Source organism: Euprymna scolopes, chromosome 2 (assembly GCF_053919585.1).
Source record: "Euprymna scolopes isolate OS-2025 chromosome 2, ASM5391958v1, whole genome shotgun sequence".
Taxonomy (NCBI): Eukaryota; Metazoa; Mollusca; class Cephalopoda; order Sepiida; family Sepiolidae; genus Euprymna; species Euprymna scolopes.
This window is the reverse complement of record NC_136483.1, coordinates 128258521-128278360: the sequence shown is the minus strand read 5'-3', so window position 1 is coordinate 128278360 and position 19840 is coordinate 128258521. Positions and strand designations below refer to the sequence as shown.

General features: G+C 31.8%; 1 protein-coding gene across 4 annotated transcripts in view; it reads right to left on the bottom strand.

Moving 5' to 3' along the window:
• LOC145295994 (hydrocephalus-inducing protein-like) overlaps positions 1-19840 on the bottom strand; it is an 865028-nt gene that overhangs the window by 244403 nt on the left and 600785 nt on the right. For all 4 annotated transcript variants that reach the window (XM_080141978.1, XM_080141990.1, XM_080142009.1 and 1 more), the window contains 2 exons: positions 3799-4125; positions 740-941 (listed from right to left, as the gene is read on the bottom strand). In XM_080141978.1, the coding sequence (XP_079998104.1) occupies positions 740-941; positions 3799-4125 (529 nt within the window). The remainder of the gene's footprint in view (positions 1-739; positions 942-3798; positions 4126-19840) is intronic.

Sequence of the window (19840 nt, the reverse complement as noted above, 5' to 3'; positions counted from 1 at the left end):
AATAATTTCGAAATAATAACGTTAATATTTCAGTGTGCAGGTCAAAATCTGCAAAAGAAGCGATTTGTGCTTATTTGTTTACATTGTTATGGGTTAATGCTTATGCGCGCGCATGCGCAACTGGATGTCGTAAACCAGAAAGTGGGTTACATACATCGTTACAAGGTCATTTGAGTTGTATAATTATATAGATAGATTATAGTGGAGGGTATTTAAACTCAACCTTTGACTGCAATCAATTCTATTTTCATTGAAGAAAACAGTAACAATGATTATTTTTGCCGTTTCTGGAAAAGAAAACAATTTTAACCCAAAACAAATTTTAAAACATCATGTTTCATTATTTCAGTGATACTGCATACGAACGTTTCAGAAATATTAATCTTCTCAGCTGTAGAGATGGCAATGTTTTTCTACTTTGGTGATACCATTGCAGTACAGGGTGGACCTGGTGTTAATGTAATTACAAGAATTAGGAGTGGATGGAGTAAGTTTAGGGAAATTATGACATTACTAACCAGCAAAGTATTATCATTGTTAACCATCTATCAGGCAGTATGTTGATCGAAAAAATGATACAATAAATGGTTCTTAAATACAGGTTTAGTTCCCATTCCTTATCTGTTTAAAGCAAGTGAAGGAGAATATGAAAACTTTGTAATGAACACAAGAAATGTAATTCATTTCTCTAAATGAGAAAATGATTTTATGAAGAATTCAATTCGGTTAATTGCCTCACCTCCAGCTTGATCATCTTCTTTGTAATCATCACCGGTTTCTTAGCACAAAAATAAGCATGAAGTGGATATTCTGTCAGTGGTTCCACTACATTGCTATGGACATTCACAGAGAATTCCTCTCCAATATTTTCCGTTCCAATCAGTTTCCAGGCCACAGGAAGTTGAGTACAATTACGTAGGTAGATAGTACGCATCTCTTCCCTAGAAAAAAAATGGCAAATTATTGACTTTATTTTTGATAAATTGCATTTTGCACTATAGAGATATTTTGCACTATATATTTTATATTTTGCACTATATATTTTATATTTTGCACTATATATTTTATATTTTGCACTATATATTTTATATTTGACAAATAAATGAAAAAGAAGAAAGGTGTAAAAGCTGCATCATTTTTTCATTTTTTATTTCAAGGTTTTTTTTTTAAACAAAACGAAATCTCACATTGCTAGTAATTAGGCAATTTCGGACATAGTTCTATAATGTTTTATTTATGTAATATGTTCTAACACTTTATTATAATTTTATAAAAACAGTTTAAATAAGGGGACAAAGAATAAAACTAAGAAGACTTCCAGAGCACCGCTGAAACGGTTTTTGATTATTCAATGCAAGAACTTTTATCATTTGCATATTGTTTGAAGTATTTTCCGATCTAGTGCATTTACAAATACCTGTCCTAGCATTACTGATTTATATTGATATTTTATATTCTATGCTGATATCGCTAGATTTATGTAACAGTACTAAGACTGCACTAATGCTTGAAAAAGGTATTGAAACATTATAGTAACTGCCATGTTGATTCTCATAAATAATTGTTTGTGGGTGACTCCAGTTTTGAAAAAAATCATAATTATACTAATCAATCACCCCTTACCAAGGTCAAACGCTACTTACGGATCAGTGAGATCATCAATTAGATGATGATCAATGCTATGAGAAGATTAAAAACGCCGGGTGTAATGGACAGAATTTGATTAGTTAAGAGGACGACTTGTCAAGTATTTGTTTACATTGGACTTGTAGTCAGCTAGGAAGCAATCCCATGGTATTATGTTCTATAAATGGAAGTTCCTGGAAAGAAACGCTGTGCATGGTAAATCTGTTGGCACTGTTGCAAAAATTGTCAATCTCTTGACTGCCAGCCTTCTTAAAAGATACACCAGATTCGTCTTTTGTGTTAAATTTGTCATGGTGAAAGGATTAAATAAAATCCTTTCACCCAGTAAATACAGGTTAACTTGTCTTCACTCGATTTGTATTTTCACAGCAGGATGAGTAAACCATATAATTTTAAAACAGCCATTAAAGAAAAAAAACGGAATTGTATACTCTCTCCAAGAGCTTTGACACATAATTGAGAGCAAAACTTCTACAAAGGTGCGATTGTTTCAATGTGTCAACACCTGTGTAAATTAGCAGGGAAGGTTCACTATCTTCCAACATACAATGCCTGGTATTCCCAAATGGTCACCCGTCTAGTACTGTCTAGGCTCAACATCACTTAACTTAAGCGATCTAACAAGAACTGACGTGCTAATGTGATTCTGCTGTTTATGGAATAAAACACCCGCAGATGAGTTTATACACCAACCATCGGTATTTCTGGGTCCTTCTCAGCTAGAGCTGTGTATACTGACTTATACATCTACAAAATTTTAAATAAATTATAAGTAAAATAATGGAAATAGATAAAATAAGTCATTTTTAAAATTAACATTTAAAATACTATTACAAAAAAAAAAAAGAATTGAAAAATTATTGCCAAGAAAAGAGATTATGAAAAACTGAATTTTTTCATTAACTATTTTAATTAGATTATAATCAATCTAATTAAAATAGTTAATGAAAATATTCAGTAGATTGATTAAATAGATTGATTAAATAGATTAATTAAATAGATTGATTAAATAAATTGATTAGAAAGATTAATTAATAAATAAATTGATTAAATAGACTGACTAAATAGATTATTTAAATAGATTATTTAAATAGATTGATTAAATAGATTATTTAAATAGATTATTTAAATAGATTGATTAAATAGATTAATTAAATAGATTATTTAAATAGATTGATTGAATGGATTAAATAGATTGATTAAGAATGCTGGATCATCAATATTGTTGTCATTAAGAAAGATGAATATATTGTATACTGTTGCATAGATGGATTCATTCAGACAAAATAGTGGTGCAGGGAACTGGAACTGAAATATACAAAGCAAATACTATCAACGGGTATTTCAATTCTTGTTTTTTGAGACTGTGAATAATCACAGACTACAAAAATGATCAGTTATTTGAGTTGTCAGTAACAATAAAGTCTGGTTTGCATTAATAAATGACTGTAGTTTATGTCAACCGAAAAATACTTTCTGTTATGAAAAATGAGAACAGTGTTTTTAATTAGTAATCGTTGTTTTACTAAATCACTACTTTTTAGAAATGTATGAGTGAAAACAGTGAATAGGCTCAGGACATTCTGATATTGAATGCAGTTTGCAAATGAGTTGAAATCGACTAATATAATCAAGCAATTATTTGGGCATACATGAAAGTGATGAAATTCGGCTCATTGGAATGCATACTGAGGATCAAGTCAAGAAGGAAAGATGAAACTTTTGTGCCAACTAGTGACAGAAAAGAGACTTGGACTTTAACGATTAAAGTCGAAGTGTTACAGCGATTTAATGGCAACGAGAAAAAAAGAATATTAACATCGTACACTTTCAAACTTTAGTAAAAAGAAAAGTTCAAAGTTTCAAATAATCACAACAGAAGAATTGAGATGAATTGATACCATGTGTCTAAGATTTCTCTGTTTTTCCAAGTTTTCTTTCATAATAGACTGTGCTCTACCAAAGCTTTAGAATACAATCTACCCTTCTATTTCATCCATAGTTAGGAAAGTATATTAATTGAGCTTTTCCAGGGATATTAAGGAAAGTTATACAGAACTCGAGCTATAGTCCACAACATTAATCATTGCATAGTCACCATTTAAATTATTTACACAGTAAGTCTACATAACTTTTACCCATTAAACTAACCTTAATATTAGAACTTTATCGAATTGAAAAGTTTTTTTGTCAAGTTCCAGTTCAGGTCGGAATCCATCACAGCATATTCGGAATATTACTGTCTCCGGATTTTCTTTAATGCAGCAGATAACTGCATCAAAGTAATGTCCTGGCATCCGGGGACACGCCCATATGGTAAGTCTCTTGGATTCATCTGGTGCTAATGTCATGCTTGGTGGGTCAAGCATAAAGTTCTCCCTCTTATTGTCTTGGAGGAAACAAAAGTAGACCTCTGTTTCAATTGGGGAAGTGTTCACAATGTTCAAGAATTCAACATTTTCTTGAAATTCTTTGTACCTGAATTCAAAAATGAAGCAAAAAGAAAGCAGAATAGAATTAGTAAAATATTAAATCATTTTTTTGTTGTAAGTTTATAAACTTAGGTTCATATGTTTTAACATTGAACTATGGAATTAATTTTTTTTTTATTATAATAATAATAATAATAATAATAATAATAATAATAATAATAATAATAATAATAATAATAATAACAACAACATTAATAATAATAAATCATTAAAATGCTAATATTAATACTTATAAAAGTTAGGAGTTTTACCTTATATATTAGACATATAAATTTTTGGTTAACATTTAAGTGGGGAAAAATACAGCGTTCGGACTTTCTTTCCCTTTCTTTCATTGTGAAGTTTCTTTATGGCATTGCTTGATTTTCTTCTTTTTCTGTTTCTTCTTCCATGCCTCTGTCGTGGAACCTTGACCTATATTTTGAGTCCCGCAAACGTCTGTCTGGGCCTTAATAGGTTTCGTTGCTGTATCTCTCGTTTTCTTCCCCCCCCCTTTTATTTCTATCTCCCCCTCTTCCTTTTTCGTTTCCTCTTTTTCTTCATCTCTTCAAATTTGATTCTCCCACGACCACCATTTCAAATTTTAGAATAAGAATTCAATTGGATACCTTTTTCACTTATGCTCATTTATAAATATGATTCATAAACATAATTTTAATCACTAAAGCTGTATCTAACTTTTTTAAATGTCTATTTTGGTTGGCTTTGTTAAGCAATTCTTTTCTTTCCTTTTATTTATTTCATTTTGTTTAATCTGTCTCTGTGTGTTTTTATTCAATAATTGGAATTACACTTGGAGTAGATTATGAAACTTATATATTAAAAAACTATATAAAAAAAAATATATGTTTAGTAAAAAAAAAAAGATTTTCGCCGGATTGATATACGGCTATCTCATCTAATCAAAAGAGAAACCAAGGAATCATGCCTACTTCGGATTGTTACCTTGAAAGAATTACGATTGATGCATTGGATCCTTTTACCTTCCTGCCACAAAAAAAACTCTTCAGGTTTTATCCTACAATTTGGATATGAAGTTCAATATCCTTTTCATTTTGAACCAATATATAATTTTCCTTACTCTATGATTTAAAATCTTAAAAAACTTTTAATTATGATTTTCTATGTTTATTGCATTTACCAAATTAGGTATAAACCATTTATAATATTTGCTAATATTTTTTCCTCTGAGGAGATGGATAAACATCGAAACCCTATAGGTTAAGGAAATATACTTATTGAAATGTATTCTTTGTCTTGCATATAATAAAAATTCTAGATTTGAAATTTAACCGTTTCACATCATAAAATTTAAATTACTAAATTACGATATATATATATATATATATATATATATGTGTGTGTGTGTGTGTGTGTGTGTGTGTGTGTGTGTGTGTGTGTGTGTGTCTCGGCAGTAGAGCGAAAAGCATATCTTATTTTTCTTTTATTAATATTATTGGAATTTTTGTTTTCTTTTTTTCCCTTGTACACATTTTTGTGAATTATTCCATGGATTTCTGCCTTTGGATTATTTTGGACCATCTTTCAATTACAGGATTTCCTTGGATTTTACTTGTGCAAATGGAAATTCAATTAACTTTCTTGAAGTTATATATTTGGATTTTACCGTCACTAGATTATTTATTTTCCACCAGACTATCCATTCATGTGTAATCACCTTTTTCTTCGCCATATTCCCTCTGCTTCACTTTTTTTGTTATCAAGTAAGATCTTTGACTTACTTGTTGTTTCATCAAATACTTTTGCATGCAAAATCCGATCCTGCATTTTGCTAATTCCTACCCTCTGATGAGAAGGAAAGTATTTCTTCGAAACTCCGCAGATTAAGGACTATCCACTTATCAAGTGTTTCCTTTTCAGATTAAATATGTTTTTAACTCTTTTTCAAAGTGTTTTTAAACATGTTTTATTAACTGTTTGCTCATATTATAAGCTCTATCTCCTATTTGGTTTTATCGAGCTTTTACATCTGGCTGAGATAACTTTATAAATATTAATTATTTAATATTTATATTACATTTTAATTTTACCATCTTGGATCATTTTGGTAAATTTAATTGTAATTTATATATATATATATATATATATATATATATATATATATATATATATATATATATATATATATATATATATGAGTGAGAATGTGTGTGAAGACAATTCTAAACCTCAATGAATTTTTGATCTATAAGCTTGAAATTTGGTATATAAGATATTCAGACATGTCGAGAACTTTTTAATCGGTTTTCATTCGAAAAAAGGTTGATAAGGGGTAAAAATTTAAAAATTGGTACTTAGGGAGTTATCAGATTTGTATTTGCTTGTTGAGTCTTTCACGACTGTGCATTGCCAAATCGTTCACATTATTGTTAAGAATAAGTAGGGGTGAAAACATTTTTAAAGATTGTGTCAAGCTGGCTTATCGTACTTTACTCACTGTTTTTAGGCTTTGGTTTCGATCTCAGCTCATATATATTTTTTTTTACTTACAAGAAGTGAACTGTTTAGAAAAAAAATAATACTCGCATGCACATGTCTCAGTTTCTTTCCGATGTTTTTTACTTTATTTCTTTTAAGGAATTGAATATATGTTTAATGCCAGACAACGCCGGGTGAATCTAATATAATTCTATAAAATTCTATAAAAAATAGTAAAAAAAAAATTGTATACGATTCTGCTTTTCATATAAAAAAGCCTTTCTGGAAAAAAAAGTTGCTCAAGAATAATGGATTTTAATTCGTTTCAAAAACAACAATACTTGTTTATTTTTCCATTTTTTTTTTTTTTGGTTGTGCCTACCCTACATTCACCTATGCAGAAGGGACTGAGACCCGAAGATTTTGTCTGAGTAAAATTAGGTTAACAGAACGTCCCTAATCGCAAACGACACACAAGTGACATGCAGTCCACATTTAGGAAGGTGGGAGTTCAGCTATAGAAGCGTCAAGTTAATTTGAATGTAATAAAATACGCATTAAGTGCGCTTGAAAACCAAATTACAACGCAATTTTTTATAAAAATAAACAAATATTTTACTTGTTTGAAATTTATGATTTAAATATATTTCAAAGTCAAACTCCATCCTCAGTATTTTGTTTCTTTCTTCTTCTTCTTTCTTGCCATATTGTAAAGTTGGAGAAATATATATATATATATATATATATATATATATATATATATATATACATATATATATGTATATATTTGTTGCCGAATGTTAGGCGTCATATGTGTTGAAAACAACTCCTGCATCTAGTATCACGATTGAGCCACCATGGGTGAATCAACAAGAAATTGCTGAAAGAAATTACTGTATTTTTAGCAAAATGCGCAATTATTTATCGATTTATTCTTTTTTGACATCGATTCTTCAAACCATTTCCTATTTAATAGTATATTAGCAATATTGGGTTCACTCAAAGAAAATGATTAATTTATTTTTCAAAGATTTAATATTAATGTTTTTTTCAAAAATAATGAAAAGATATAATGTGGTTGTTTTGTTTTTTTGTTTTTTGCTAATCTGAAAGATAATTATTATTAACATAGTCAACGAATTTCACACTTCAAAACAAAAAGATGAAAAATATAACACATTCAAAATTCGGATATTCAACCTTAAAATCTTATAGTGCGCAGTTGTTTATTTATTTATTTATTTTTGTTTTATCTACAATCCTCATCGTCCCCACAATACAATATATTTTACTCAGTTTCAACTAATTATTTTAAGCATACCCACAAATAAAGAAGGGGGTTTTGTAGGCAATATATATATATATATATATATATATATATATATATATATATATATATATATATATATATATATATATATATATAGTCATGATCATATTTATTGGCACGGTCCAATGAAACCCCATTTTGTCTTAAAAATCCTTCAAAAAAAGGTTAAATCAAAGGAAATCACAAAGTATAATATATATCTTGAACTGCTCTTTTCAAGTCAACAATCGAATTTCAACAAAAATGAATAATAAAGAAATTACAAACGATATTTCAAAATTCCCTTGTTCAAATTTATTGGCACCGTAATTCTAAAGATCGACTATATGGCCTTTAGCCTTAATTACTTGCTGTAGTCATTTATTATAGTTTTCCACTAACTTGTAGCATTCTTCAGCAGTAAATTTATCCCATTCCTCCTGACAATAATCCTCTAACTGAACGAGATTCTTAGGCTTCCTCTTCATTACCCTCAATTTTAAAATCCTCCACAAATTTTCAATGGGATTGAGGTCCGGGCTCTGGCATGGCCACTCCAAAACATTGATATTGTTGTCCTCAAGCCATTTCTTAGTAAGATTAGCTGAATTCTTTAGGTCATTATCTTGCATGAAGCACCGACGTTGATTAAGTGACAGCTCTCTAGCAGAGTCCTTCAGGTTTTCATTCAGGATTTTAACATAATCCTCATTTTTCATGATGCTTGTGACCTTAACAAGTCGTCCTGGTCCAGTGGCAGCAAAGCATCCCCAAAACATCAAACTGCCTCCGCCGTGCTTCACAGTTGGTATGGTGTTCTTAGGCAAGAAGGCTGTGCCATATTTCCTGTAAACAGAAGAAACACTATAATGGCCGATTAACTCAAATTTTGTTTCGTCGGACCATATAACATGTTTCCAGAAGGCAGCATCTTTATCAATATGGTGCTTTGCGAACTCTAGCCTTGCTTTCAGATGTACAGGTTTCAATAAGGGAATCTTCCTCCGGCGACATGCTTTCAAACCAGCTCTCTTCAAAACTCTACCAACTGTGTCAAGACACATTCACTCCAGAGCTTCTCTGTTCCTTTACAATCTCCCCAGCAGTAATCCTTGCGTTTTGGTTGACACGTCAAACTATTTTTCGCTCTGCTCTCATGGACAGTAGCCTTTTTCTACCCCGACCTTCCAAATTCATAACGTGACCTTGTGATTTGAACTTCTTTACAATGGCTTGAACAGTGGATTTGAGAAAGTTTAGTTTCTTAAAAATCTTATCATAGCCCTTCCCTTTAGGTCTTCGCTGTGTTCCTTAGTCTTAACCATAACGAAAACTCCTTGATTTAACTTAATTCAAAGCAAACGCTGTCTAAAAATTATCTGAAAAAGAAAAAATTTTTAAATTAACATTAAATAAGAATAATAAGTCTACAAAAAGGTAACGAAACCATGTCAAACATGAAATTGGTTGAAATTATATTGGTAATAGATGAAAATAATAAACCATGTCAATAATTTTGAACACAATAATTTAGAAATTTCGTTTGCAATTTCTTTAGTATTGAATTTTTTTGAAATCCAATTGCTGCATCGGAAAGAGCAATTCAAAACACATATAATACTACATAATAACCTTCGATTTTGACCATTTTTATGAGATTTTATTAACAAAATAGGATTTTTATTGAATCGTGCCAATAAAGATCATGACTGTAAATATCGATTATGAAAACAAATACACCATTATAAAGTGAATTCTTCACTTAAAATTTCGTATTGATTGGATAATTTACTTGATTTTTAGTAGATTTTTAAAGAGAGACCCCATCAAAAAATACTTACCCCCCCCTCCTTTCGTTTTGGCTTAATGTAGGAGTTGTGGTCTTTTCGTTTCCTTCTCTTCCAACATCTTCCCTGTTTTTTTCTCTCTACCTCTTTTCCTCCCTCATTTCTTGCTTTATTTTGCTCCTCGCTTTTTCTAACTCTATGATTTATGAACACGTGACCTCTCCCTCCCCTTTTAAACTGCTATATCAAATTAATTTGTTTTGTTTCCCGGTCTCCATTCAAGGACAAAACTTTTTCAGAGGAAGGAACTTGAAGTCACTTCATGAAGTCATTCTTTTTTTTTTTTTTTTTTTTTTACACGGGAATCACCACTTATCAAGGCCCGGAGGCCACTCGAGGATAAGGGTTAATGGGTATACATTAGTCAATGTGATTATAGCGTAGTAAACATAAGTAGTGATAATTCTGTAAATTTGATTACTTAAGGGGACGGTTCATCAAGAACTTGTTTACGTTGGACTTGAAGACAATCAGATTGTAGTCAGCTAAAAAACAGGCAATCGGAAGAGATTTCCACAGGCGGGCAGTTTTAAGAAAGAAGCTTTGTTCATGGAATCTGCATTTAGGTTTCGGCACAGATAAAGAATGTGATATTGGTTTTGGCTAGAGGAGTGTTTTTCGTGAAAGTTTGGCGAGGTGGGGGACCATAGATTGAAGCTCAGCTGAGCACTTGTCATGAAAATAATGATAAAGCAGAGATAGGCTCGCAACGTCTCTTCTGTGAGAAAGAGGTTGCAAGGAAGAGAAAAGGGCATCTCCTACTAAGCTACAAAGTTTATTTTAAACTGTCAAGGCAGGATAAGGGGCTTCTAGCAGCTCCTGCCCTGATGTGGCAACAGTACTCCATCATTGGCCATACCTGGCTTTTATATAGGTAGAGAATTGCATCAGTAGTGAGATATCAACTGGAGCGGTAGAAGGATGCCACCATTTTTCCAGCAACCTTGACAATGGATTTGATATACGTGTTTCATTTTGGGTCAGAAGTAAAGGTTAAGCCCAGAAGCTTGTCAAAACATGAAGCCTCCCCAAGACAAGAGCCATTCATTTCAACCGATGCCAGATTAGCATCAGAGTGTAGATGGTGTAGAGATAGAAGCTTGGTTTTAGATGCATTAAAAGTAACCAGCCACTTCTTTCCCCATTGTACCACATGCTCAAGACCAGAGGAAAGAGAATGAGAGAGAACTTGGTCGTTTACTGTCTTTGATGTGCTACCATACATTGTAGTTGTGTCAGCATAAATGTCTACGAATGATGTAAGGATGTGATTTGGAAGATCATTTATGTAGATCAGGAAGAGAGCTGGGCCCAGGATAGACCTCTGAGGGGCTCCAGCATTAATACTGAGAGCTTCTGATTTCTGCTCATCAACCACTACTCTTATAAACCTATCAGAGAGAAATGATTTAATAATCAAGAAGACATTTCCAGCTTTACCAGAACTGGAGATTTTGTGAAGTAGTCCATTATGCCATACCTTATCAAAGGTCTTTGATATGTCAAGAGCGATTGCTTTAGATAAGAAGCCTCTGTCAGGAGATTCGCTAATCTTATGAGATATAACTGTAAGCACGTCTGTTGCAGATCTAGCAGAATAGAAACAATAACTAATGGAACATTGTTATGGTCTGTATGGTGAGCATGTAATTTGTTTATCTGAATATAAATAAAAATGTATATATATATATATATATATATATATATATATATATATATATATATAGATTCAAGCACTGATGAGTGATAGACGACGAAACACGTGTCAGTGGATAATTATATTTTAAAAACAATATATATATATATATATATATATATATATATATATGTAATATAAAGCTGAATGTCTGTGTGTGTATGTGTGTGTGTGTGTGTGTGTGTGTGTGTGTGTGTGTGTGTGTGTGTCTGGTCACGAATAGTCTCCTATATGGTTGACTATTTTAAAAAACTGATTACATATAATGATAGAAGATGTATCGAGACACAGGCATGGGTATGTTTGATCTGGCAGAACAGTGGTTCATTAAAATTGTGGGGTCTGCGTTCGCGCCTAGTCCACAAAGTATGGAAATAAAAAATTTAAAAAATTAAAGAAAAAACGTTTACAAGTGTTTTTGATATAGATGTACATAAGAATACTTTGATAAGTATGTTTTAACTTAAATAGGGATGGTATAATAAAATTGTGGGGTCTGTGTTTGCGCCTGGCCTCCATAGAATGAAAATAGGCACAATCTTTAATAAAGACTTTTCATATCTATCTGCGTAAGTATACTTTGATAATTATGTTTCAGTTTGAAGAAATATGGTATAATAAAATTATGGGGTGTTCGTTCGCACCTGACCTAGTATATATATATATATATATATATATATATATATATATATATATATATATATATATATATAGTAATTTATAAAATATATATATTTATAAATTACTAACAAGCTCTACCTACGTATTGAGCACTTTTGAAGTAAATACTTAAAGTTTACGCATAAATCTATACTTTCGTATATTAATTTTATGTGAGTAAATGAAGTAGTTATATATATATATATATATATATATATATATATATATATTTATATATACTATATATATATATATTACTAGCATATATACTATATATACTATATATATACTATATATACTATATATATATATTACTAGCATATATACTATATATATATATATATATTACTAGCAAAAGTACCCGTCGTTGACTGGATTCAAAAACAGCCTGCAGAAAATGGACTTTATTTATGATGATGTATGATAGGTTATAAAAAGGAAGGGTTGTAAAGAGATAGCTTCAAATTCGGGGGTATCAAAAGCAAAGCAAAATATGATGAAAGTAAAAATAAAATAGATAAACCCCATAATTTATTATACCATACCTGTTCATACTGAAACACTTATCACAATATTCTGTGGATCTATTGTTACGTTGTGGGAACGGTAGTAGTTAGTAAGTTCCCTGCTGCAACAAAAACCTAGTAGCCGACTTTTACTGATCGTCTAGTTTGTTTATGACTTTGGTTGTCATGGCAACTGCTAAGACAGCATGGTTATTTCCCCCTTGACCGTGCGTTTTTCTCTTACTCGGTCGTCAGTTGTCAACCGCTTGTCATAATACTGTTGCCGGCTGAAACAAAATTAACATGCACCCAAAAATCAGACGTAACTCAGCACACCAATCAAGACGTAAGACACGATGGCTTTTTGTATAAAAATATATTTTGTTATAGAAATATTTTTCTCATTCTGTACATAAATGATTTTCAACAGTTCACAGTTCAACAGTGTGGCTTGCTTCTCTGTCATTCAGTGATGGAGAGGGGGGAAGAGACGTTACGCACTCGGCAAACGCACGTTCTTCTGTGGTCCTTAGACCTGCTCCTTCTCTGGACTCCAAAAATCACGTCATTATATTGACATGATTTTTGTTCGGTATTTTTCCATTCCACTGGTCGATCAACTCTGTTATCGATAATGGATCACGCATTTCCCGGTCACATTTTAAGTTTTGTTGACAAATGCATTGGCTGCATCTGACCCAGAGACTCAGTAACTCATTTCTCTTCAGCTGACCGACTATTGAATTTGTTTATACACGTGTGTCGCCACCTCGTGCCAGCTTTACATGACATTCCGATCCTCTATTGTAGTGCAAGGAATGTCACGTTTCAGCCAAAAATACGTCTCCCCACAAACCTTCACTTTTGTAAACAAAAAAATCGTTGTCCGATTTCTTTGTTTACGACGTAATTATTTTTGCCGCTTCGACTGGTAGACAATCGATATTCGATGCCCACCTTTCAAATATTTTTTTTAAGGAAGTTTTTATTTTCACAGTTATGTATCGGATGGTCCCAGCCATCCATTACATAACACTATCTTAAAAAACCTTGTTAAACTTTGTAACATGTTTCCATTCTATGGAGGTCAGGCACGAACGAACACCCTATAATTTATTCATACCAGATTTCTTCAAACTGAAACATAATTATCAAAGTATACTTACGCTGATAGATATGAAAAGTCTTTATTAAATTTTGTGCCTATTTCCATTCCATGGAGGCCAGGCGCGAACGCAGACCCCACAATTTTATTATACCATCCCTATTTAAGTTAAAACATACTTATCAAAGTATTCTTATGTACATCTATATCAAAAACACTTGTAAACGTTTTTTTTTTTTAATTTTTAAAATTTTTATTTCTATACTTTGTGGACCAGGCGTGAATGCAGACCCCACAATTTTAATGAACCACCGTTCTGCAGGATCAAACATACCCATTCCTGTGTCTTGATAATCTTCTATCATTATATGTAATCAGTTTTTTAAAATAGTCAACCATATAGGAGCCTATTCATGACCAGACACACACACACACACACACACACATTCAGCTTTATATTATAGATTTATATTCAGATAAACAATTTACATGATATATATACATTTAGCAAAAATGGTAATTAGTAAAAAACCTGCAGAGAGTGCTCAATACTATTGCAGAGCAAATATCTGTTTTATTTTTTTATTACCGTTTTATCTGTTTAGTTACACATGTTTCGGTTGCCGAATCATATTTACGATTCAGCAACTTCGTCAGACTTTACAAAAATGGTTATCATTATTTGGAAAAATGATTTTAGAGGAAGCACGAAGAAAAAAAAGAGCGGGGGGGGCAGAGATCGACAATCGTTAAGTTATGAGGTTTAAAGAACATTAGATTGTTGTAGTGGAGTAGGAAGTTCAGCTAGGTGCGAATAGAGATATAGGGATATAGGTAGAGGAGGGGGAGGGGAGAGAGAAGGAGATAAAATGAGGGGTAAGGAGAGGAGGGGGGAAGAATTTCAATTTTAGGTTTTAAGATTTAATAGATAATATAAGGTGGTGGGAGTTAGGCGGGTTTTTAGTTGTTCAACCAAACATCGGAATATATGAAATAGATGAGAGAGAGAGAGAGAGAGAGAGAGAGAGAGAGAGAGAGAGAGAGAGAGAGAGAGAGAGAGGAGTTGTGTACGTGTCAGATGCGTTTGACATGTTAAGAGTTCATTTCAGGTTGTTTGTAGTAACTAAGATGCGTCTTCTCGAAGTAGGTTAAGTTACATCGAACTTAAGTATATTTATCCATTGAAATTCATTGACTATAAACGGTCTTTAGGAAGTCAAAGTGAATACATATGCAAACACACACGCATATACGCATATATATATATATATATATATATATATATACACACATACATATATGTATATATATATATATATATAAATATACATGCATATACACGCACACACACACACACACACACATAAATATGTAGAGATACAGATCTCCAGTAAGATATTGATATATATATATATATATATATATATATATATATATATATATATATATATATATATATATATATATATATACTAGCTGTACCCTGCCACGCGTTGCTGTGGCTCAAATTGGCGCAATGGAAAAAGTTCCAAAATGAGAAAAAGCATGTTTCTTATAGGTTTAATTTTCCATTTTGCATGGGTACACAGTTTTTATTGTTCCATTTTCTTAGCTGATATAGAGATTTTCCGATTTGGTGACTCTTGAATACATAATATAAATTGTCCATGTGAAAAAACAGTCAGTGTGTAACTGTAAGGCCCACAATTGTAAAGATTGTTCCCTGTGCTTTGTTGATGGTTATTGCAAATGACAATAAAATTGGAAAGTGCAATTTCCTAAAGTGTAATGATGTATCCGGTGGAATCATAGGAATGCATGGAATGAAGATATATTCATCTGTGAAAGGTCCTGTTAAGATTGTTGTTTCTATGATATTGTTTGTTAATTTTTTTTTACTGCAAGCTATGTGCCATTGCAAAGCTTGGATTGGTTTATATTTCACAACATGATAATTAGTACACCAAATTTCAGTTGCAATACATGCGGTGGCATCCCTGGCAAATATAGCTGTTGGATAATTAACCACTTTATCTGCTTTCACAAGTGTCGATGGATTTGTATTTGACTACCTCACTTGGAATTTTACATTGAATAATAGCGTTAAGTTCATGGGCATCTTTGTATTGACCTGCAAGAATAACTCATTCACTCAGTCAAATGGAATTCTTATAATTTGAATATCTGCAAAAACCTTTTAAACTAACTATTCTTTTGATGAAATAAAATTACAGAAATTACAGAAGTTAAAAGTCAAAGAATTTTGCCCTTAACTCAGATCAGCTGGCACTTTTTCGTACCCAATTTCCCACAAGTGATGCAAAAGTTTTCATGTGGATCGAACAGTCGGCAACTGGACATGCATATTTTGAGTTAAGTTTAATGTCTTCACATGGAACAAAAAAGTAGAGTATTTGAGGCAAGCATTTATTTCATCTGCTGGTGTTGATTGAAGAATAACAGGTAACATTTGTCTGAAATCTCCTGCAAGCAATATTACTGCATTCCCAAATGGTCTGACATTGCTACGCAAATCTTGCAAGGATCGACCAAGAGCCTCAAGTGATTTTTTGCGTACCATTGTGCATTCATCCTAAACAATAAGTTTGCATTTCTGCAATATTTTTCCCCCATATTGGATGTTTTGGAGATGTCGAACATGAGATTTTTGAAAAATTGAATGTTTTAAAGTAGAATAAATAATTCTTCTACTTGGTAGCAAGGTCGCAGGTATTCCTCATACAGCAAGGGCTAAGGCTATGTCATTTTGTTACCAAATGGCTGCCAAAATCAATTTAATTAGAAAGGTTTTACCAGTTACTTCTGGTGCTGTTCAAGGTAGCAGTAATTTCCAAATAACTTCTATTCTCACAGTCAGTAAATTAGGTGACTAAAATAGGATTTATCCATGTTTTGACAATGTAATTAATTTAGGAGACTAAAATAGGATGAGGGATTAGAGATGGACAGATAGAGAGGAAGATATATAGATAGAAAAGAGACAGTGAGAGGAAAATAGAGAAAGAGAAGGAGATAGAGAGATAAAGGGATTGATAGATAAACAGAGAGAGAGGTGGAGTGTTAGAAACAGAGAGGGATGAAACAGAGGAAAGGAGAGAGATAGAGGGAGTTAGAGAGAGAAAGGGGCTCAAAGAGAGATGGAGAGGGTGATATAGAGAGAAAGAGATTGAGAGAGGGAAAGGAAGAGATGGATAGAGAGAGATATTGAGAGAGGGGGAGAGAAACAGAAGGTGAACTACACCACCGTTTTTTCCTCGTTCAGTAGAGAAGAAATCTTTCGAGACTGAGGCAATTTTAATGTTTTGTTATTATCCAGAGTACCCCTTTTTTTGGGGGGGGGGCTAGATTTTCCTCGCATTAGAAACCGACCGGGTTATCTGTACTTTCACTTAACAAATTAATAAAAGAAAAACATATTGTAAAATTTGAATTTAACAGGAAAATACTATTTTTAAAAATAGCACGGTAACATAAGTGTATAAGTGCCACTTTAGGTACTCCTTGGGCGTTGAGTTCCATGGCGACCAGCATAATTATTTAATGGTCGCTCCCTTAGTCTCCCCCTAGCAAGGCTAATGCATGTGCACGTAACATTTTTTTATTTACTGACGTTGGCTTAGTAACTAAACGATTTATTGATAATTTCGTAACCCTTAAACGCATGCCTGAAGATTTAAATTGGTTCATTATTGTTTATTTGTAATGAAAAAAAAAAAAGTTTCATTCAACACAAAACCAAAAACACATATTAATGATAAATGATTTATTATTCTATTCATTGAAATTTAATTTTTAAATAAAAAAATTAAAAAAAAAAAGTTAATAAAAAATAGTTGCTTATGTGCGCATAAAAAACTTTTTTTTTTTTTTTTAGATTAGGTCCACCTTGGAATCACCCTTCCCCCCAACCTCCAAATCTTAAGAACAGCTTCCGGAATAAACACCATTTTTGGAGGGGGGGGGCTATTTGCAAAATTTAACTGATATTTGTTGTCAGCATACCCACCCGAAAATACTATTAAAAAAAAAAAGGAGGAGTTCAGTGCCCGTGGCAGAGAAGTAGATTTATTTATCAATAAAAGCTGTGGAGAAGTAAATTTATTTATCAATAAAAGTCGTCATTTAAAAAAGAAAATTGTGGAGGTGGACCTAAATGTAAATATTTACCCAAAAAATTATCCTGAAGTTTATTGCAAAAACGTTTTGTTTTCGCACTATTCAACAATTTGTTCATCCGCGCATGTAAATTAAAAAATATTTGTAAAAGTGAGAAGTTATCAGAAGTTATCAGTAAATGATTTAGTTTTCTTTTTAAATTTATTTTTTATTTTTTTTTTTTTTTTACATTAGGTCCACCTCCACAAATGTTAAGAACGACTTTCAGAATAGACACCCTCAACCTCTCCATGTTAACAACGGATTTCGGAATAAACACCATTGGGGGGGGGGATATTTAAAAAAAAAAAGTCGATAAAAGTCGTCATTTAAAAAGAAATTTAAAATCAAATGTTTTTAAAAGTGAGAAATTATTAATTTAATAATTATTAATAAATGTTTAGTAACATTTTTCGGTGCTAATGCAGAGAGTGATCCGCGCTATTTTTTAAATCGTGTTTTTTTTTTATTCCAACCAATCTTATATCGAAAAACAAAAAAAAACTCAAAAAGCAAGCGACAAACTTTTTTTTTTTTGGCCTTATATAATAAAGAAAAAATGTGTAAATTAAAAAATTTGGAAGATAAACAAATGAATTATGTTTTTTTTTTTTTTTTTTTTTACTTACTAAACAGAAAATGAAATCTTTCGTCAATTCGTGGCTGTGAAATGAATCGAACCGGAAGTTCAGTTTTATCAACAGAACAGATTCGCACCACGGTTAAAAAAATATATTTATTTTATTTAATATTTTAATAATTCACGAGGTAAATTTATTTTAATAACATAAAAACGTGCCTCGACTCTAAAGATGGGTTGTCTGAAAATTTCAAATAAATTGGTAACGTAGAAATATGGTTTTATTCGTTTGGAACGAACCAAATTTACATTTTTATATATATAGATATATATAAACATTCATACATACACACACACACACACGTACCCACATACACACATACATACATATATACACATACCCACAAACATATACAGACATACACATATATACATACATACATAGACGTGTAAATAAAGTAAAGTTAGGATAAATAAATGGGTATAATAATAAGGCGAGGTTAGGTAGATGCATGATAAAGTATGTTCCAATACATGTTGTTGGTTTAATATTTGGAGGTCTGTATGGAGTTGCCTGGATATAAGTGCTCATTAGGTAGGGGTTAAGTTATAGTGGCTTGTCGGTCCTAATGTCTAGGTAGGGTTAAATTCAGAAAGAGATAGATGAGGGGGGCTAGGATAATGTGCTGGGGGTGATTATATGGTTTAATATACTAGTTCGGGGTGTCTGATATTAGGAGTCAAATGTAACAGGGTTACAAGGGTTAGGCATTTGCACATACACATATATACCCACATATAGCACAAGCAATACAAATACAGGACTACATACACGGTCTTTACACATGGGAATACTGAGTCAATTGTAAATGGTTACATAGGTGAAAACACACACACACACACACACACACATATATATATATATATATATATATATATATATATATATATATATATGTATATATATATATAGTAGCGTCCAAAACTAAGGGACAAAATTTGAAAATCTAATATTTGTTAGAAATGACAACTGCGAAAAGCTGAAATTTTGACAACTGGTAGTCGTTATCACCCATAATAACATACTAAAATTTGAATCTTTTGCAAAGGATAGAAAAAGAATTATAAAAATTATTTTCCAAATATGAACGGCCAAAAGTAAGGGGTAAAATTGAGAAAAACAATGTAAACAACCAAAAAACAATAAAAAATATATGTACAATCAATATTTAGTAAATGAGCTCTTGCTCTCAATGACAGCTGCACATCTTCGACTACAAGAACGAATCAGTTCTTGACAATCATCGATACTAATTTTAGACCATTCTTCTTGAAGCTTCACCCGTGTTAGTGGGATTTCTTTCCATAGCTTTCATTCGTAAG